Below are 20,870 nucleotides of genomic sequence, written 5' to 3' on the forward strand. Positions count from 1 at the left end.
TGAACATACCTGGGCTGAACACAAAGAGGTTAAAGGTCGACGGCTTCCTGCTGACAGGAGCGTACCCCTCACCACCTGCAGAGAACTGGACCTCATACGTCCACAGGCACCTGGGAAGGTCAGTCAGGACCGGGGCTGGCGTCCAGGTGGGGCGAGTGTAGACACCGCAGAGTTACAGCCCTATTGCCTACAGCCCCTTTTCTGACTCCTCCCGGGTCCCTGTACTCTTCCTGCAACGATGACGGGCCAGCTCGATGAAGAAAAGGGACAGGAGCCCGACTGCCACCTGTAAATGTCCCCTGTGGGTACCCTGCTCCCCCATCAACAGGTGTGGCGTCTTGGGCCATTTGTGTGGTTGTGCAAACAGCGGTGGCCAGGGTGTGAGGGGCAGAGGGCTTGGAGGACCACAGCTGAGTGACCACGTGGGCACTGCAGCCTCCGGGGACCAGAGTGGAGGGCAGGGGGAGGATGAACAGAACGGGGATTAGGGGTACCGGGAATGAACCCACTCACGCACTTGGAGACCACATGCTCATCTGACCAGACCAAGAGCACCTGCCCACTGGTCAGGGGCAGAGCCCGGAGCTGGGTCACCTGCAGGGAGAGAGGTGTCGTGACTGGGGGGTGGGGTTGGGGGGCTGGAGGGACCCGGGCAGTGGGGGAGGGGGCCGCCACTTGCCTGGCCTGGTGGCTTCTCTGGGCGTGCGCACACGTGCACCAGCAGGAGTGAGGGCAGTCGGAGCTCCGGGCGAAGCGTCAGGCGGCCGCTGGCAGGGAAGGGGCGTGGCGCCGCGGCCACCGGGTCCTAGGGGCAGGGACTGGTACTCGGGGCCTTGGGACCTTGGGAGCCTCCCCGCCCCGTTCCCACCCTGCCCTCGGACCTCGGCTGCGCGCATGTGCCGGAACTCCTCTGCCGAGGGGAAGACCGGCCGGCCGAGGCGCTGCCACTCGCCGTGAGGGCTGCAGAACCGGTTGTCCAGGTAGAGTGTGACGTAGACGAGGCCTGCGGAGCCAGACGCTGGGGCCACGCCTCGCCGGGCCCGCCCCCTCCAGAGCCACCCCTTCCCCGGGACCCCAGCTCACCCGGCCCCGGGGGCACCCCGTGCAGGCGCAGGGTCAAGGCGACGCTGCGGTTGGGGTGGGTGCGCGTGTCGTCGCTCGCGTAGACCAGCACCGTGGCGCGCCAGGCGTCAGCGGGGCTGGCCGGGCGGTGCGCGCTGGCCAGGACGCCCACCGTGTGGTTGCTGTCCAGCAGCGTCCCGCCCTGCCACACCTCGGCCCAGAGCTGCTCGCCGTCTAGGGGGCGGGGGGCGGGGCTGTCGCTAGGCAGCAGTCGCAGCCCCTCTGCCCTCCCGGGGCCTCGCTTCCTGCCACTCAGCCTCCCCCCCCCCCCACTGCCACTAGGGGTCCCCCACCGGGAGGCGCCCCGCCCGCCACAGCCGCTGCGGCCCAGCGCGCTGGGGCGGGGAGCTGGACCGCTTGGGGCAAGAGCCGCCCCCACCCCCGGTAGGGCACGGTCACCACTAGGGCCTGGAACGACCCCCTGCCTAACCGAGCTCCGGCCCGGGTGCACCGGCAGCCCCGTGGGCGCGGGGAAGGCGGGGCGGGGGGTTACCCAGCAGGGCCAGCAGCGCCATGGCGGTGAGCACCGGCTTGCGCAGCAGCTGCACGTGCGGCGGGCGGGTGTTGTTGACCTGGAAGCGCGCCGTGAGCGTGCGCTGCGTGAAGGGGTGCGGGTGGTAGCTCAGGAAGGCGTTGTCGTTGCTCAGGAGCGCGTAGCGCACGGGGGAGCTGGTGTTGGCCACCAGCAGGTTCTGGTGCTGCGCAATGACCTGCGGGGGTCCAGGGGGTCGGGATGTCCCAGGCCGCGCCCCTGGAACCCGCCCTCCCAGTAAGGCACGCCGCCCTGGGGGGAGGTCCTTGGACGGGCCTACCTTCACCACCAGGGCCGCGTAGGTCACGTCAGCCCTCCAGGGCTGCGGCAGGGACCAGCCCACTAGCGGGTCAGCTTCGTCGTTGTAAATGGGGGTGTCGGCGAACTTGGGGAAGAGCCGCTGGATCTGTTGCACGGCCGCCTGCTCCTGCTCCAGGATGTAGATGGAACTGCCCGCGCCCTAGGGAGGCGGGCCTCAGGACCTCTGGGGCCAGCTCACGTGACTGCCGCTTAAGCGCGGGTAGGGCTGCGGGGGGGGGGGGGGGGGAGGGGCGGGGCCCGAGGGGCGGGGGCCCAGCGCTTGTACCTTCTTGTGGAGGGAGATGTAGTCCAGCCGCACGCCCAACTCTCCCGTGAAGAAGTTGGTGCCGTTGTGACAGTGGCCCAGGAGGCCCCAGCACAGCGGGGAGCGCGGCCAGGGGTGGAAGGAGTCCCCAGGGCCGCCCAGGCGCAGAGCGGGGCTGACGGCTCGCAGGCCTTCGGAGCAGGCGTCGTAGTAGTTCAGGAAGCCTGGGTGGGGGAGGGACCTCGGAATCCACACTGCCAGCTCCTGAGGTGATGCTCCCGCCCCTTCTCAGCCCACAGGACCCCAGGAGGTGCCCCCCACCTTGCAAGGTCATGGACACGTTGTCAAAGTCGTGGTGGTCTGGCTCGTTCCACGTCTCGAAGTTCCACTTGGAAACGTGGGAGAGTCCGTACCTGTCTGCAGAGTGTCCCCACTGGCACACGTGCCCCCCAGGGGCGAGGCCAAGCCTATCCCAAGTCCCAGGGAGACGGGCCCACGGTCGGAGGCTTGGAGGTGCTGACGACACCTCATTCCACGCGGGCCCACTGCACCCTGCCCGGCCTGCTGTCCCCATCCGGGGGCCCTGGCCCAGGGTTCGTGACAGAGGCCAACAAGGTGGCCGGGTGATGCGGGAGGAGCCTCCCCAGGAGCACCCCCCCTCTCCCGCTAAGGCCTGTGCCCTGCCCACCAACGTATCTCCTGGCCAGGAGGGAGACCAGCTCCTTCCACTCAAACACCTGCTGCTTGTCCTCAAAGTCGGTGAAGCGTTTGGAGGGGCTGCCCATCAGCTCAAAGCCTGCGACACAAGAAGGTGGCTGTCCTGCCGCCCGCCTGCCACACGGCACCCGTGCTCCACCCAGCCTGGGCTCCACCGTGCCGGCACGGAGGCCAGCCTCCCCGGTGCCTCACCAGTGCGGACGCAGAGGAGCCGGGTGGTGGGGAGGGGGCAGGACTGGCAGACGGAGGGTGGGGCTGGCTGCTCACCTGGGAGGAGCTGGTTCTCTCGGAGAAGATCCAGGAACCCATCCAGATGGGTGAAGTTGTAGCTCAGGCCTTGCTCCACTGACCCCCTATACGAGGACACTCGATGTCAGCGCAGAGAGAAGTGGGCCCCAGGCTGGAACTGAGGCCACGTGCATGCAGGCAGGGAGCCTGCAAGGTGCCACACAGGGCTCAGATCCAGACTCCTCAAGGGTCCCTGTCTTTGGAAAACGCCAACGACGGAAGCCTGCCAGTCATTGACAGCCTAGTATGAACTGGTGTGCCTGTGCCTGAATCCCATGCCCAAGCCTTTGGGCTCAGGCATGGCACGAGGCAGGCAGGTCTTTTGGAAAAGATACAACGGGACGGAGTAGGGGAGGACGAGGCACACTGAAGACAGCTGGCCGTGGACTGGGGAGCCATGGGAGAAGAGCCTGGTAGGACCTGGTGGGTGCCATGCCTGTGTCTTGCATCACCTGGAGGTCAGGGCTCCAGAGTTGTCTCGACAGTACTCCTCTCCCCTCTCCCACACTCCGAGAGGCAACATGGGCAGTCAGAAAAGGGGGAAGGGCGGCCTCCCCCACCCCCCCACACCCACCCCCCCACACCCACCCCAGACCGGGGCCCAATTTCCTCCGGGTTCACATTCTGACAGGGGACAGAAATCATCAGGCAACTATTTGAATCTTTAAGGACACATCAGATGTACCCCGAGGGAGAAGTGACAGGGAGCCAAGGGTCAGGCAGGGAGGGCCTCTCTGAAGTAACAACCAAGCAATGAGGCAGGCCAGCAAGAATGCCTCGGGGAACAGACAGGCAGCACGTGCAAAGGTCTTGGGGTAGGAATAAAGTTGTGGTTGTCAAGCAGCAGGAAGCATCAAGTGTGCCTGGGGCAGAACAGGGTGCGGGCTGTGACAGGTCACTGGAGGCCTTGTGCCCATGGTGAGGACGGGACTGACTCACAAGGAAATGGAGCCCCTTTCAGAGGTCCAAGTGGAGCACTGCCACGACTTTAAGACTTTTTTTTTAAGAGCAGTTTTTAATAAATTTTTTTAAAATGTTTATTCAGTTTTGAGAGAGACAGAGTTTGAGCAGGGGAGGGGCAGACACAGAATCCAAAGCAGGCTCCAGGCTCTGAACTGTCAGCACAGAGCGCGACGCGGGGCTCGAATTCAGGAACCACGAGATCATGACCTGAGTGAAGTCGGACACTTAACCTACTGAGCCACCCAGGAGCCCCTTAAGAGATCTAGGCTCACAGCAAACCTGAGGGAGGCACGGGGATGCCCCACGCCCCCTGCCCCCCCACAGCCTCCCCCGCGATCCACACCCCCACCAGCCGGTGCACCTGCTGGAGCCGATGCGTCGTCATCGCCCCGAGTCCACGGCAGGGTCACCCTTGGTGGTGCACGTCCCGTGGGTCTGGACGAGCGCATGATGGCAGGCGCCCACCACCCTGGCGCCACACGGAGCTGCTTCGCTGCCCTAAAAATGCCCCGGGCTCCAGCTGGTCACCCTCCCCGCCTCCCCCTGACAATCGATGACCCTTTTACTGTCCCCGTAGTTCTACCTTGGTTTTGAAAGGGCCCCAGGCAGAGGTGTAGTGCCAGGACTGGGTCGTGGCCACAAAGGCAGCGGGAAGGACCTACAGCAGATTTCCGGGGCGGAGGGATGTCTGCTGATGAACAGGGGACATCTTACACAACGCTTCGGACTTCGCTTGAGCAGCTAGGTGGGCAGGGGTGCAGGTGGCAGAGGCAGGCAGGGGTGAGCCCACACGGAGGCGGACATCCAGGGGTGGAGCTGGCATTGGAAGCCGGCGGCCTTTGGGTCAGGCGCAGTGGGGGTGGGGCAGCGCAGGAGCAAGCGCTGAGCCTGGGGTGGGCCTGGGCGGGGGAGGGGTGTTGCCTAGTGAGGAGCACAGGCAGGTGGGTGGCAGGGGCTCAGGTGTGAGAAGGAACACACCTGCTCTGTGGCTCCATCTGCGGGAGGGAGGTGCCAAATGTCAGGAGGGCCTGCACTGCGCCCTCTTGTGGCGGCCGGGCTTGTCCTGCGCCGTGGGCAGTCCGGCCAGGTGGGGGGTCACGAGGCGATCCGGCCCTCGACAGACAGCTTTTCATCTGTCAACCTCCCATCCCACGCCCCAGCCTGGCCGGCCCAGCGTCGTCTTCCCGGACACAGCGAGGACATGGACGAGTCAACGCCCCCCCCCCCAACGTCCTTCCCTCCCCCACCCCTCACTTCGTACGAGGTCAAGGCCGAGCCCTGGTCTGGCTTCCGAAGCCCACCTGAGGGACCAAGTCCAGCCAACCACGCGCAAGTGCCCCCTGCCCGTCCTGGGCCCCGCACCCTGCCTCCCCTTGCCGGCTGGCCCCTCTGTGTAGGGGTGCGTCTTCCCACCAGGGGCTCAGCAGGACGAGCTTTGGGCTGCGGGGATCACCTCCCTCACCCGTTTCTCCCGCATCCAAAGGTCACAGCCGGTAGCAAAGAAAACTAACAAGCAGTTGGGTAAAAATTAAATGCACACAGCAGACCGTTCCAAAGTCCCACTACTGTGGGGGAGGGGGCGTGGGCCACGGGTGGTGGGGTGACCCGGTGGAAAGTGAAGGCATATGCAGGGGCTCGGGGCTTTCTCTGCACACCCTAGCGGCGGTAATCCCGGCCTGCTGAGCTTACACTGGGTAGGGGGCACCGCGGGGCTCAGATCAATGCTCCTGCACTTGGTGTGGGGTGGGGGGGGTGGGGGGTGGTACCCCGGGGGGAGCCCCAGCGGCAGAGGCATCCGTAGCCTGTCACCCTGAGTAGATATGAGTGTCCCCTTCTCCAGCCAGCCTCGGCAGCCAAGGATAATCTGGGGGCTAATACACCTGCCCCAGGGGCCAGAAGACCCGACCTCGGAGGCGACCCCTGGCCAACGAACCCCGGGGAACGGTCCTTAGGCCCCGCCGTCCGCACCTTGGTCTCCCTCTGCCCGGCCCCGTTCAGAGAGAGGTTTGAGAAACCTAATTTAGGGAGGGGGCTGAGCAGCGAGGTGAAGCGTGCGGCCCACCCCAGCACTCCCCCTGCAGCGAGGCGCGGCTCTCGGAGGGCCCGGCCTCCACTCCGCGGCCCCCCGCAAGGGTCCGAACGTGGGCACGGGGGCCGGGGCTGCGGCGGCGGCACAAAGGCCTCATTCACGCACGCGGCGGCGGGCGGCGGCTCCGGGGGCCCCCGCGGCAGGGCCTGAGCGCGTGCGCCGGAGGCAGAGCTGCGCCGGGGCCGGTGAGTGCGGGGGGGGGGGGGCGCGGGGGCGGGGGGGCACGAGCGCGTGAGCGCGGGGCCGCGGCCGCGCGTGCTCGGCGGCGGGGGCGCGCGCTCCCGGCGCAGACGGACAGGAGGGGAGGGGAGCGAAGCGCACGGCCGGCCCCGGGCGGCTCGGAGGGGGAGATGCAGCGCGGATCCCCCGGCGCACCTGCAGCCTCGGTCCGGGGATGGGGGTAGGGGGGTGTCAGGCTCCCGGCCAGCGCGGCAGAGGCCGCTTACTCTCCACCTTGCCACCTAGAACCTCGGGGCTCGCGGTAGGCGTGTCTTTAGGGAGAAGCTGGGTCAGGTCTCCGGGGCCCCGGAGGTGGTCGGCCCCGCCTCTTCGCACTTAGGGTCAGGATGCAAGGTTTCCTTTCCAAAGGAGTGTGTCTGATCACTTGAAACGGTGATTTACGGGCAAATATTAAGGAAACAACCATGTGGCACAGAGCTGGGCAGCGGTCCCCCGAGGGAGGTTCCTGCCGATCTGTACTAGACCCCACGGCCCCCGTCCCAGTGAGGTCTGCAGCTCCCTCCCGGCGCCCACCTTAGCGCCAGTGTGGGCGTCAGCAGCCCCTCTGGCAGGCAGGGGCCCAGAACCACAGGTCCCTCTGTGCCCCTCCAGACCCCAGGTGAAGGTCGCCGGCCTCAATGCACAAAGAAAACAGGCAGAGGGACGCGGTGGGGGCAGGGTTGGGGGTGGTGTCCTGAAATTCTCTCAAAGGTCACATGTGACCTCACTGTTATCTCCTCGCCTGATTTAGGCAGGCAGCCCGGGCAGGGGCTGCAGGGTTATGAGGTCCGATCCCTGCCACCAGGGCCAGCCCAAGGCCAGCCTCCATGCTGCGTCTGACTGGACAGGGGCTCTGATGGGCCAAAAGAGCCCCTCCCTGAAATATCTCCACCTGCCACGAATCTCACCCCAGAACCTCCAGAGACCCCTGCCCCCCCTTCCTAAGACAGAGGAATGGCTCCTTCCTACATCAGGTCCCCACCCCAGGTACTCCCTTTCTTACACCAGCACCCAGGCCCCATCCCCCACCCCAGCATGCACACACGCGTATCTGCCCTGGCCTCCGCTGCTCTGTGCCCGAGTCCTCTGTGTCACACAGCCTGCGCTCTGTCCCCCATCTAGGGAGACGCCCAAGGGCGATGAGGCTCCCGCCTGGCAGGCCACCCAAGGAATTCTCTCTCTGCCCCCTTGCCAGTAGCTGGGACAGGAGATAAAGTTTATATGACCCCCTCAATAGCTACCCTCCTCTCTGCACCCTGAGGTGAACCTCATCTGCCCCAGGGAGGGGTCCGAAGCCCGGAACTGCTCTAGCTTGTCCCCCCAGCCCAAAACACGGCTTCTGGTCTGGGCAAACAGCTCCCCACCAGGGGCCAAGCGGGTCCTGGGCTGGACTCTGGGGGGGTAGGTGGAGGGAAGACCCTCAGCTCTGTCCCACGTAGACGGGAAAGCCCCCTGGGACGGGCCCTTCCCACGTAGCCCTTCAGCATGGCGGGAGGGGGGCTCCCCTTCACTGGGTGTAAAGGTGGGGAACCTGAGACTCAGAATCGTGTTAAAAACAGCTGTCCACCCTTCGTGGGGCATGAGAGTAATCATTTAAAGGGATCGCCTTCACTCCAGCTCTCCCAGGCAGACCCCACCTGCCTCAGAGAGACTGGAGACGCGGCAAGGCCGGGCACCCGCCAGTCACCGGGGGTTGGACCCGCACCCCACGGCAAGAAGGGCAAACCCGGCTGGCAGTGTGTCCCGATGCCTGGCGGCCCCCCCCGCCCCGCCCACAGCAGTCCACGCGCATGTGCACACACATACTCAGCAACAGCCCCGCGCCTGCTTTCCACACGAGGCCACAGAACAGAGGCTGGGACACGGCTGCCCGGTGTCCGGCTGGCTCAGGCACACTTGGCCCGTGCTCCAGAGCAGACCAGAACCGTCTCATGGCAGAATAGGGAGGATGTCCAGGGATGGGATGAGGCGACCAGCCCCGACCCGGGTACCCCTCTCATCCTTGCCCACCCCTGGTCAGTCGTGCGACCACGGCAACGGGCCCCAGAGCTGCAGGCTCACATCCCAGGGCTGGCTGGGCTCGCGCGCCTCCCGCCCCCCAAAGGACCCCAGGACCCGCGCGCCCTGCGCCAGCTCTTTGCTGCCCTCACCCACGCTGCCCCGTACCTGGAGCCCCATGGGGGGATGGGAGCTTACCAGAGGTGCACACGCTCACACTTACTTGTGAGCTGGGATTACAGTACAACTCCCTGGGTTAGCCACTCAGGTAACGCTCATCTGGGGGAAACCCATGACTCAGCAATCTTTGGGGTAAATAATTGAACCGCAAACCCAGTTTGGCTAAGCAGTCACATGGTAACCACAGAGCGCTGCCCGCGGTGGGCGCCAGACCTGCCGCGGCCTGGCTCCTGGCTCCGGCTCTGCGTCAGAACCCGCCGTCCACACGTCCCCACCGGCTAACAAGCCAGAGAGCTCTGGACGTGCGGGCGGCCGGCAGAGTCGGGCCTTGGAGCGCTGACGAGCCAGGGGCCTCGCTACCCTCCCGCCCACCCAGCCTGTGAGGGGCTCCCCAGGTAAGAATCATCCCGGGGCCCCGCCGCAGGGCCGTGGAGCCCTCAAAGCCAGAGCAGAGGCCAGCTCCCTGGGTGAAGGGGAGGGGCAGGACGATTCTCGGGTTTCCTTTCCGGCCCCTCAGGCACAAGGCAGATGCCATTTCAACAGTCCTCATGCCACACACCCAGACCCTGGGGGGCTTGGGGGGACCCTTGTGTGGTGAGGTCTCCACAGAAAGGAAACACAACTCATGACGTCCCCCTAGTGCTCACGGGGGGCTGTGCCTGCCTGCCAGGCCGTCCTCCACACCCCAGCGAAACTGCGGGCCGCGTGTCCTGGGCCAGCGAGTGAGAAGTCAAGGACGGGGCTGGGCCCCAGCAGGTGAGGTGCCCTTGGGACACAAGGGACAGTCCCAGACTTGTGCTCCATGGTGCACCTGTGTGGTCTGAGACCCAACCCAGGAGTGTGTCCCACAGTCCCAGGTGACGGGGCAGGTGACAGACGCCAGCCACCCCCACTTCCCTCCCGGCTGGCCTCGTCTAAGATCAGCCTCCCAAAGCGCGTCCCGGGAATTCTGCCATGAGGACCGGGGGGTATAGCGAGTGCTGCTGTGTGAGCAGCCCCTCCGGGAGCAAAGATCTGGGGTCTCCCTATCTTCAAGGTTCAACAGGGGGCACCAGGAGGCGCTCTTCCTCTAAGCCCCAGGGCCCATGGTGCAGCGGTGATGGGAGGGCTGCCGGAGGGACCCCGGCGGCTTGGGTGGCGGAGAGGGGGGGCCTCTGGCGTGGACGTGGGCACGGGGAGGTGGGCCGGGAGCAGCGGAGCTGGGTCTGGCCACGTGGGAGTCTGGGTCTCTGTGCCACCCGCTGACCCCAGCAGGGATGCCCACCTCTGTTTCAGGTCTTCCCAGGATGGACATGTGCCCCGACTGCACGCAGCAGGGTGGGGGGCTGGTGCTGGTCCGCCGGCGGCCCCCAGTGCCCCCGGGCCTGCGCGAGATGCTTAAAGCCAGGCTGTGGCGGGGCTGCACCTGCAGCACGCGCGGGGCCTGGGCGCTGGCGCAGGACCTGCTCCCCGCCACGCGCTGGCTGCGCCACTACCGCCCGCGGGAGGCCCTGGCGGGCGACGTCATGTCCGGGCTGGTCATCGGCATCATCCTGGTGCCGCAGGCCATCGCCTACTCGCTCCTGGCAGGGCTGCAGCCCATCTACAGTCTGTACACGTCCTTCTTCGCGAACCTCATCTACTTTCTCATGGGCACCTCGCGCCACGTGTCCATGGGAATCTTCAGCCTGCTCTGCCTCATGGTGGGCCAGGTGGTGGAACGCGAGCTGCTGCTGGCTGGCTTTGACCCTGCCCGGGACGGCCCGGGGTCCGGGGACAACGGCACCACCCTCAACGCCTCGGCCACGCTGGTGCTCAGGCCACGGGACTGCGGGCAGGACTGCTACGCCGTCCGCGTCGCCACCGCCCTCACGCTGGTGGCTGGGATTTACCAGGTGAGGGGCTGACCGCACTGGGGTTCTGCAGAGCCTGGGCGCAGGTCCGGACCGCCCGCTCAGCCACTCAGAGCAGGCCCCTCACTCGCTTGCCACCCCCAGAAGGGCAAAGGCCAGGGCAGTGCGGGGTCAAGGCCTCAGAGGGCAGCGGGTTTAGCCAGCAAGGGCGGGGCGGGCATAGGCGCAGGTGGGCACGGGGTGGCGGCCCGGACGGGGCACCCGAGGGTCTGAGGGTGCCCGGGAACAGGGACCCTGTCCAGGGATGGCTGGCCGGGCACGGCCTGGCCTGTCTGCCCTGATTTCACACCCTCCCAAGGGCCTCGCAGGTCTCTGGGGAGAGGGGACAGTGCCACCCGCAGGACAGGAGAAGGGAGCGGCTTTCCAGCGCCTGGAGCCCGCACGTGTGAGAGAAGCAGAAGCGAGCGTGTAAGGGCCCACGTGCACCTCCGTGTCTGCCGTGCCTGTGTGTGCACGCGCGTGGGCAAGGGACTCCAGACAGAGTCCGCTCGGGAAAGCGGCAGCGGCGAGAAGGGGTGTGGGGCTCTGTGCCGCGGCCGCCCCGTCGGCGGCACCGCTGCCCTGACCGCGCTCTGTCCGCAGGTCCTCATGGGCGTCCTCCGGCTGGGCTTCGTGTCCACCTACCTCTCACAGCCCCTGCTCGACGGCTTTGCCATGGGGGCCTCGGTGACCATCCTGACCTCCCAGCTGAAGCACCTGCTGGGCGTGAGGGTCCCACGGCACCAAGGGCCGGGCATGGTGGTCAGCACGTGGCTGAGCCTGCTGCGCGGCGCCGGCCAGGCCAACCTGTGCGACGTGCTCACCAGCGCCACGTGCCTGGCCGTGCTGCTGGCCGCTAAGGAGCTGTCGGACCGCTGCCGCCACCGCCTGAAGGTGCCGCTGCCCACGGAGCTGCTGGTCATCGTGGCGGCCACGCTGGCGTCCCACTTCGGACGGCTCCACGAGCGCTTTGGCTCCAGCGTGGCCGGCGACATCCCCACCGGGTTCGTGGCCCCCCGGCTGCCCGACCCCGGGCTGATGCGGCGCGTGGTGCTGGACGCGGTGCCCCTGGCGCTGGTGAGCTCCGCCTTCTCCGTGTCCCTGGCGGAGATGTTCGCCCGGAGCCACGGCTACTCCGTGCGAGCCAACCAGGAGCTGCTGGCCGTGGGCTGCTGTAACGTGCTGCCTGCCTTCTTCCACTGCTTCGCCACCAGCGCCGCCCTGTCCAAGAGCCTGGTGAAGACGGCCACCGGCTGCCACACGCAGCTGTCCAGCGTGGTCAGCGCCGCCGTGGTGCTGCTGGTGCTGCTGGTGCTGGCGCCGCTGTTCCGGGACCTGCAGCGGAGCGTGCTGGCCTGCGTCATCATCGTCAGCCTGCGCGGGGCCCTGCGCAAAGCGAGGGACGTCCCGCAGCTGTGGCGGCTCAGCCCGGCCGATGCGCTGGTCTGGGTGGCCACCGCGGCCACCTGTGTGCTGGTCAGCGTCGAGGCGGGGCTGCTGGCGGGCGTCCTCCTGTCCCTGCTCAGCCTGGCTGGCCGCACGCAGCGCCCACGGGCCACCCTGCTCGCTCAGATTGGGGACTCGGGCTTCTACGAGGACGCCGCGGAGTTCGAGGGCCTGGTCCCTGAGCCGGGCGTGCACGTGTTCCGCTTCGCGGGGCCGCTCTACTACGCCAACAAGGACTTCTTCCTGCACTCGCTCTACAGACTCACGGGGCTGGATGCGGGGACGGCGGCCACCACGAGGAAGGAGCGGGGCCCGGAGGCTAGGGTCAGCGAGGGAGACCCCGTCGAGGGCACCGACCCGGGCCCAGCCAGCAGCACGGCCGCACGGCTGGTGCCCCCGGCGGCCGGCTTCCACGCGGTGGTCATCGACTGCGCTCCGCTGCTGTTCCTGGACGCGGCCGGCGTGGCCGCGCTGCAGGACCTGCGCCGAGATTACAGGGCCCTGGGCATCGCGCTGCTCCTGGCCTGCTGCAGTCCCCCCGTGAGGGACACCCTGAGGAGAGGCGGGTTCCTCGGGGACGACACGGGGGACGCCGCCGAGGAGGGGCAGCTGTTCCACAGCGTGCACAGCGCCGTGCAGGTGGCCCGAGCCCGCCACGGGGAGCAGACGGCCACCGACTCCACCCTCTAGCGCGGCCGGTGCCCGACGCCAGCCTGACCGCCCTTCCGGGAGCCCTGGGCAGACAGCCTCACGCCACCGGTCACTGACATCAATGAGCACAGTCGCCACTGCCCCCCCCCCCCGCCGCCCCCGCCCCGAGGCCGATGCTGTGCCCTGGAAGAACCAGGGAACACACAAAGGACTCGGACACTTGAACATCCAGGAACTACGCCTTTGAAACAAGCCACCACGGCCACCCCGGGCCCTGGTGCTGTGTGTACGCGGTGCTGCAGGGTCAGTCTGACGCTGGCTGTCACCGTCTCGTTTGAACAAGGGCCCGAGGCAATCACGAGGCCTCCCTTGGCCCGCCCGGCCCCAGTCCCACTGGCCACAGCGGGAGGGTCTGTGTCTCTGGGAGCCCTTCAAACACACACCCAAGTGCTCCTTACATCTCACGCCTCGGCCAGGCTGAGCTTTGCAAGGCCAAAGGTGGGCGTGATCGACCCAAGTTCCGCTCAGCCCTTGGGCGGCGCTCCTGCAAAGCCTGACCTGAGGACGCGGGGCACCAGGTGCGTGGGCGCACGCTCTCCGGGGCTGGCTCCAGCCACAAAGCTGGCACAGCGGGACACCCACCTGACCCCGAGCCTCCAAGTCCTGTCCGGTGGGAAGCCAGCTGTGCCCAAACTCGGGGCTGCCCCGGGAGCCCCCACGGCCCCGCGCGGCCTCCTCCACCGAGGACGTTTTGCCAGGAGGTGTCAGGGCAACAGGACACCCCCTCCGCTCTGCCCCCCATCACAGCCCACACTGCACCACACTGTCCTCCCGGACGCTGCCTCCTCTCGGCCTTGGTCTTCGTCTCCAGTAAGGGGGCTCTGCCCAGCTGCCCCCATCACTCACCTGGCCGTGATGAGCTCCAGCAGCCAGTGGGTCCGGACCTGCTCGATGCCGCCGTGGGGGACAGCGCCCACGTAGGCCATGTTGAGCTGCTGGTCCCAGCTGAGGTCATACTGGTCAGCCTGGCTGTGAGGCAGTGGGGGACTGGGGACAGAACAAGGGGGGATGGGCCATTAGTCCCCAGGGGCGGGGCTCCAGAACAGCCCCTGCAGCTACAAATCCAGGGCCCCAGATTGCCCCGGGACACCAGTCCCCAGCAGCTGGACCCTGGAGTGCCCGCCGATGAATTTTACTGTCCCTGATGTAATAAAATGGCCCCTAACGCCAGGAATGCCACAGAGGCTCATGTTTATGGAAATGGGGGGCTCCCTGAGGAGAGAGGACCACATCCCAATACCCTGTTCCTTGTCCCACCAGCCAGGTGATCTTGGTTATAAGAATGACACGGGGGGAGGGGAGATAGGCAGACACGGAGAGGGGGATGGGGGTTGATAGGCCCCCTACAGGCGTGTCCGACTCCACTGGGGCTGCCCCCTTGGGAGGGGCCTGCGCCGCAGCCCCTCCTGCAGCCTGGCCTGCCCCCCAGCGGCCACCGGGCAAAATCAGCGAGCGTCCGCAGGCCTCCACCACACCGGGTGCCCGCTCAGAAAAGCCCGGGGCGCACGCAAACCCCGCGTGGCTCAGGCCGACAGAGGAAACCCCGGTTTGACTGCAGGACGGCTCCACGAGGAAGGAGGCGGCGGCCGTGGGCGCGGGAGCCCGGGTCCCTCCGATGCAACAAGGGGTCCAGGAAGATCGCGGGCGGGGAGCGCGTCCCGGGCCTGGGAGAGGCGCGCGGCGGGATGCAGGCGACAGCGGCCTCTCGGGCCTCAGTTTCCCCGCGCGGAGCGCTCACCAAAAGCCGGTGCTCCTCCAGAAGGGCCGCAGGGGCCGCAGCGCTCGGGCCGCGTCCACGAGCACCAGGTGCGGGGCCTCGGCCAGGGCCGGGGGCGCGGCCAGCAGCGCGACCAGGAGCGCGAGCGGCGCGGCGCGGGAGCGCGGGGGCCGCATGGCCGAGCGCGGCGGGGCCGGGGGGAGAGGCGCGCACGGTCCCTTAGGCCCGGCAGGTCCCCCGCGCTCCGGGAGCCGAGGTCGGCGCAGCGCAGCCCGGTTCCGCCTCCGGGTCGCACGCCACGTGACCGCCACCTTGGGGGCGGGGGCCGGGGCGCCGGGCCGGGGCCGGGTGGGTCCTCGGAATCTGGGCGCGGGGGGGGGGGGGGGCGGGGGGGGCGGGGCCGACGAGCGGGCGGGGATTAGGGGGCCGGGCCGCCGCGGTGGGGGTCCCCGCCCGGCTCCAGCCCCGGGCATCCCCGCACGCCGCCCCTTCCTGGCTGGGTCCGTCCCTGGTGCCGGTGCGGGTTCCCGCTCGTCGGCTGTGCGCGGGCGCCTCCTGCAAGCGCGCCCCGCCGTCCGGGGGCTCCGGTGTAAGCCGTTGTCTTGGTCGTGCTTCGGGGGATCGCCCCGGAGGCCGGGAAGTAGCCTAATGCGCGGGTCAGGCGGCCGCTTGACGGCTCAGACTTGCGATGGCCGGACAGTGGGCACGGGCGGTCAGACGTGGGGCACATTTGGAAGGTGAGCGCTAGGACCTCCGATGGATTGGATGCAGGGGCGGGAGGAAGGAGCAGAGTCGAAAGTGACTCCCTGGGGCTTCGGCTTGGCACAGCGGGGCGCTCGGGTGGCTCAGGTCATGATCTCACAGCCTCCGGGGTGAGGTGAGGTCGAGTCCCGCGACGGGCTCTGTGCTCACAGCTCGGAGCCCGGAGCCTGCTTCGGATTCTGTGTCTCCCTCTTTCTCTGCCCCTCCCCCACTCTCTCTGGTTTTCTCTCTCTCGAAAATAAATAGACATTAAAAGAATTAAAAAAAAAAAAAAAGGAGGAGCAGGTGTGGTCAGGGGATAAGCTGCCTGTGAGGAGCCAAGTGAACATTTCGAACAGACAGCTGGGTGATCGGCCTGGGTGTGGGGCAGGTGGCCTTGAGGCGTTAATGTTTATGCTTTAAGCTGTACACGTGCCCTGGGCAAGTCAGACAGCCCTGCGTCTCCAAACACCAGAAGTCTCACCACACGGGGAAGACCCCTGTGCTGACACCACCCTCCCTCCATCCGCAGAGCCCAAGGTACCAGTCCCTTCGGTTGGTGGCACAAAGTACATCTGAAGAGAAAAGAGCTGGCGATCTTTTTTTTTTTTTTAAATATTTATTCATTTTTGAGAGACAGAGAGAGAGAGCATGTGCGCAGGTGGGGGGCAGGCAGAGAGAGACGGGGGACAGAGGATCCGAAGGGAGGTCCGCGCTGTCAGCACAGAGCCCGACGCGGGGCTCGAACCCATCAACTATGAGATCATGACCTGAGCGGAAGTCGGACGCTCCGCCGAGTGAGCCACCCAGGCGCCCCAAGAGCTGGTGATCTTCTAAAAGTGAGGGAGGACAGCCAGCTACAAAATCAAGACGTGCCGCGAAGCCCGAGAGGAAAGGCACGGGGGAAGCAGAGCCCGAACACGTGGTGACGGGGTGCCGAAGCCAGAGACGGATGACGTGCCCCCAGAGCACACGGACCTTTCAACGGGAGCCACCGAAGCCAGCGGACAAGGAGTCCTGGAAATAAACCAGTGGCAAGCTGGAGTCTGATTCCGGCAAGAAGTGCGCTTCAAAAGAGGTCAGATAAAGACGTTTTGGAGAAATGCGCTCCGCGGACGCTGGCCGCCACCGGCCCTCGCTCGAGGAAACAGTACCTGGCGTCCGTCCTTCAAGCGGGAGAACGACCCAGCCCGGCCCAGAGGCAGAGATACAGATCTCACGGGGAGCGGTTCGCAAAACGGTAACGTGACATCTGGGGCTTCGACACGGCAGAGAACTGAAGTGCCCGACGGTAGCGCGGAAGTCGTGAGCGGAACAGACGCGCCGTGAGCGGCTGGCCCGCCGCGGTGTCCACGGGCCTAACCCCCAGGGCCTCTGAGGGCGACCTTACGCGGTGAAGGCACTCGCAGGTGCGATTAAGCTAAGGATCTTGAGGTGGGGAGATGATCCGGGATGATCCGAACGGGCCCTACACGTCACCCGGCGTCCTCGCGAGGGGGGCCGAGGGGGATCTGACAGGGAGGAGGCCGCGCAAAGACCTCAGAAGAGAGAGGCGGTCGGATTGTTCTCAAGCGTGTGCTCGGGGCGTGTCGTCACTGCTGTGCTAAGACGGGGAAATGATGGCCGTGAGGGAAGAAGTTCACACTCCCGTCCCGAGAAGCAGGAGGCCAGACGCGTGGCTCGGCGCCACACAGAGACACGAGGGCGGGGAGAGATCGGTGAGGGGCCTCACACGATGCGTCTCCATTGCACGGAAGCTGGACGCTTCCCTCGGTGCAGGGAAGGGCGGCGGGGAAGCTGTTAAAGTCGGTGTGAGTTGGGCAAAGGGCCCTTGACGAAGGGAGCTTCAGGCCCGGGGCGAGACAGTGACTGACTGGGGTCCGTTTATCGGACTGGGATACGAAAGAGTGAGGAGCCCACTACGTGTCTCAGTGAAAGCGGCTCTGTGGAAGGCCTCGGGGATGTGACAAGTGACCTGTGTCTCTGTTACCGTGTTAGTGACGCCTGTAACTCCAAAGGGAATGAGTATGTCTCGGCAGCACTCTTATCGTGGCCTCGGCATACCCGGAGACGTGTGGGATTTTGGGGGGTGTTTTCGGCATCTGCGAGGCACGGGACGCCAGCCTTCTTCACTCCGAAGGGGACGGTTCTCAGGCAGCGGCCTGACGGTGCGGAGTCAGTGTGGACACGGGCCGTCGTTGGCCAGAGCGTCCGCTGCTGAGACAACCGCGTGGAGTCTGGCCAAAGGACCGGCCCTTGGGTCCCGTCCCCGCTCAGGGACGCCCTGGCAGCCGCGCTCCCCCGGGCGCACCGCACACGGTGGCCCGTGGCCCGCCGGCTCCCGAGGGGCTCCCGGGCCGCCGGGGGTCTGGGGAGGAACGTGTTGCCGGCGAACCGTGAACAGGACCGAGAGCTGCTGGCCCCTGCGTCCTAGGGACTCGGTCCCAGGAGTCCCCCCGGAGGAGAGCGCAGGCTGGGTCAGGGCCTGCGGGCCCCGGGCAGCCTGGAGGGGGCACGGGGTCCTTCCGGGTGTGGAAGCGGCTGCGGCCGATGGGCCGCTGAGACGGGCACAGATCCGACGTCTCGGGAAACAGCACGGCGTTGACCCTGACGGTCGGGCTGCGGCACCGGCTCATGCAAATGTACTGTCAGCTGCCCTCAGGTTTTCCAGGTGAAACAACAGGCAAATTTGGGCCTATATTTTCTCCCCTTATGTGGTTTTTTTCTTTCTTTTCTCCCCCCCCCCCCCCCCCCCGCTTTAGGCTTTTCATTCCTGCGTCAGGGGGAAGCGGCGGAAGGGCCTGTGGGGGCCTCCCCTGGGCGGGCCTCAACTGCAGCGGCTCCCCTCCCCCCTGCTTCTCCTCTTCGGAACCTTATTTTTCCTCTTTTTTACAAATATTTTTTATTCAAAACGTGTTTCTAACATTTATTTATCCTTGAGAAAGAGACAGAGACAGAGGGCAAGCAGGGGAGGGGAGAGGGACAGAGAGAGAGGGAGACACAGAATCCGAAGTGAGCTCCGGGCTCCGAGCCGTCAGCACAGAGCCCGACGCGGGGCTCGAACCCACGAACCGTGAGATCGTGACCTGAGGCGAAGTCGGACGCTTCACCGACGGAGCCCCCCAGGTGCCCCTTTTCTCGTAAACAAGATCTGGCTTGTATCTCTGGGCAGGTAAAAACCTTTTCCCCCTGGCTGTTTTTGCTTACTTTCTCCATTCTCGATGCTCTGGCCTTTGGGCCTCGGGCCTGGAGAGGGTGCCCCTCCTGGGGCTAGTCAGTTCCTGGAGAGGCCTTCGCTGCAGACGGACCAAGCCAAGCCCGCACCCCCACACGCCCTTCATCTCTCTCACGCGCCAAACCAACAACCCCTCCCCCAAAGCCACCCCATGGCCAGATGCCGGACACCCAGGGACCACCGCTGTAGCCTAGGCCTGACGAAATGGTTCAAACTACCCAATCCTAAACTTACTCCCTGAGCCTGCTGCCCACCCGTCCCTTCCCGCGAGAACCCCAGTGAAGGGCAGTTGTTTCCATTTCTGTCCCCTTATCGTATCTGATTAAAACGAATCCCGAGAACAAATTTCAGAGCAAAGATGCCATACTTTGATGACGGAGGAAGGGGTCATGAGCACAGGAACGCAAGGAACACAGCTCTAGAAGGTGGCGAAGGCCCGCAGTCGTCCTCTGTGGGGGGCGTGGTCCCGCCCACCCCTTGAGCACACGCAGCGGGCTTCTGCTATCAGATCTGGACTGTGGAGCCACCACGGGAGGCAGCGTGGCACGGGCCAAAGACGGACAGGCACCACAGGGGCACAGCAGGTCCACACAACGGCATGGATTCACACAGGGCCTTGGTCATATGGTCGTATGATTTTGTAAAGCTTGCTAAAGGGAGATACTATGAGCACAGCAGTTCCCACACTGCCTCAGGCTCCCCGGTCACTTCCCCTGTCACCGGGGTGGTTCGGGGTGGGTGGGTGGGGGGGGCTTTTCAGGATCCGGTCAAGGGGAAGCTGAGCTGTGAAAACACGAGTCGGGGTTTAGCAGAGTATATGTATGTCCTTCCTAGTCGCTTCCTCGCACAGCAAAGTTAATGCCAGATACCCTGGCACAGAAAACACTTCCAGGAACACCCTGGCAATTAACCAAAAGGAGTGAATCACACGGACTTTTGGAGCGGGATTAAACGTTCCGCTGATTTAACAGGAAATGCTGACATCAAAATAACGTAGAACCCTAACAGCCAGTGGGACGAGGACATGATGGAAGGCGGTTCATCGGAACCGTAAGGGCTTTTGAGATTAGTCACAACACAAGAAAGTGCACTGTCCCAAGACTTTCCAGCTTGTAAATGAAACTTGTCAAAGTTCTCTCCAAATCTGTGGTCGTAACAATGGATATGAGCTGCGAGTAATGAGTTGTCAAGTGAGGACTTTTGTAAAAGAGAAGTCATCATTTTGTTTTCAATCTGCTGCGTTAGAGACACTGAGTTCTTCTCTTTTGTCCTCGGAAAGTAATATCTCAAAGTTGTTATGAGACAATAGAAGCACGTGGGGGGCTCCGTCAGTCGAGCATCTGACTTCGGCTCAGGTCACGATCTGACAGTTGTGAGTTCGAGCCTCTCATCAGGCTTACCGCTGTCAGTACGGAGCCCGCTTCAGATCCTCTGCCCGACCCCTCGGCCCCTCCCCTGCTCGTGCTCTCTCTCTCAGAAATAAAAAATAAACATAAAAAAAGGAAGAGACAGGGGCGCCTGGGTGGCGCAGTCGGTTAAGCGTCCGACTTCAGCCAGGTCACGATCTCGCGGTCCGTGAGTTCGAGCCCCGCGTCGGGCTCTGGGCTGATGGCTCAGAGCCTGGAGCCTGTTTCCGATTCTGTGTCTCCCTCTCTCTCTGCCCCTCCCCCGTTCATGCTCTGTCTCTCTCTGTCCCAAAAATAAATAAACGTTGAAAAAAAAAAAAAAGGAAGAGACAATAAAAAATGTAGATGATAAATGTATCATAGTGGAGTGCCATGCAGTTATGAATAAAAATTGTACTTTCTGGATTTGGGGATGTTTGTGCTATTGTCAATTTTTAAAAAGAGTATTATTTTTTCTCTCATTCTGAATAAATACGTATCTACTTGTATCATAATTTGCATTCTTTCCTAAAGGGAGAGGCTGTCCCAGACCCGGACAGGCTCAGCACCATGCTCCCCAGGGGGCGGTCAGGGGACCCTGCCTCGCCCACACTGCCTGGCAGGGGCTGGCCTGCCGCCTTGGGAGAGGCAAACGCTTCCGAGCCAGGAGCATCTCCGTGGCCTGAGGGCAGGCGGGTGCTTGAACAGAACACAAAGGCCCTCACCAGAAAGAAAAGGCTCGTCAGTGGGACGAGGCGAAAACTTAAGAAGGCCTACTGACCCACAGCCACCAGTGAAGGAGTGACAAGCCCATCCTGGCGTGGGGGAGGCGGAGCTGACGCGCGGTCAAGCTTCGATATTCGCGGATGCTCCAGTCATGATTCACCTGCCCTCGGACGCTCATCGGTAACCCCACGACTAACCCTGCCGGCGCTTTCCGGCCATCCGGGGACCGCACAGAGCAGCGAGGAATCAGTGTCGGGACAGGCGCGTCCCGTCCCGGACGGAGGCGGCAGGAGGCCACGCCCCGTCTCCTCGCTTCGGCTCACGCTGCAAACACGGGTCCTTTTTGCTGTCCGTCTAGCGCGACG

At 65.1% G+C, this 20,870-nt stretch overlaps 3 protein-coding genes and 1 long non-coding RNA gene across 5 annotated transcripts in view; 3 read left to right on the plus strand and 1 right to left on the minus strand.

Moving 5' to 3' along the window:
• LOC123385134 overlaps window positions 1–4,264 on the plus strand; it is a 21,061-nt gene extending 16,797 nt beyond the window's left edge. The window contains exon 3 of the long non-coding RNA XR_006597290.1: window positions 2,512–4,264. This is a non-coding gene — a long non-coding RNA (uncharacterized LOC123385134). The remainder of the gene's footprint in view (window positions 1–2,511) is intronic.
• IDUA (alpha-L-iduronidase) overlaps window positions 1–14,698 on the minus strand; it is a 15,099-nt gene extending 401 nt beyond the window's left edge. Inside the window, exons 1-13 of one of the 2 annotated variants that reach the window (XM_023252206.2) lie at window positions 14,440–14,698; window positions 13,548–13,688; window positions 3,204–3,289; window positions 2,908–3,015; window positions 2,541–2,636; window positions 2,241–2,443; window positions 1,935–2,114; window positions 1,616–1,718; window positions 1,084–1,296; window positions 882–1,003; window positions 680–805; window positions 518–594; window positions 10–110 (exon numbers count right to left, since the gene is read on the minus strand). In XM_023252206.2, coding sequence (XP_023107974.1) covers window positions 10–110; window positions 518–594; window positions 680–805; window positions 882–1,003; window positions 1,084–1,296; window positions 1,616–1,718; window positions 1,935–2,114; window positions 2,241–2,443; window positions 2,541–2,636; window positions 2,908–3,015; window positions 3,204–3,289; window positions 13,548–13,688; window positions 14,440–14,594 — 1,711 coding nt within the window. In that variant the 5' untranslated portion in view covers window positions 14,595–14,698. 2 annotated transcript variants of the gene reach the window in all.
• LOC102901021 (sulfate anion transporter 1) lies at window positions 9,075–19,847 on the plus strand. The gene is given in 3 exon segments (XM_023253369.2): window positions 9,075–10,547; window positions 19,260–19,290; window positions 19,293–19,847. Coding segments are annotated over 3 exon segments (702 nt in total). The 5' UTR covers window positions 9,075–9,929; the 3' UTR covers window positions 19,346–19,847.
• Window positions 10,570–13,880, plus strand: LOC111560215 (sulfate anion transporter 1-like). The gene is made up of 2 exons (XM_023253368.2): window positions 10,570–10,973; window positions 11,148–13,880. Exon 2 carries the CDS (start codon window positions 11,154–11,156, stop codon window positions 12,678–12,680), a length of 1,527 nt encoding a protein of 508 aa, XP_023109136.1. The 5' UTR covers window positions 10,570–10,973; window positions 11,148–11,153; the 3' UTR covers window positions 12,681–13,880.
• Window positions 19,848–20,870: the final 1,023 nt, after the last annotated feature.

Source organism: Felis catus, chromosome B1 (assembly GCF_018350175.1).
Source record: "Felis catus isolate Fca126 chromosome B1, F.catus_Fca126_mat1.0, whole genome shotgun sequence".
NCBI lineage: Eukaryota > Metazoa > Chordata > Mammalia > Carnivora > Felidae > Felis > Felis catus.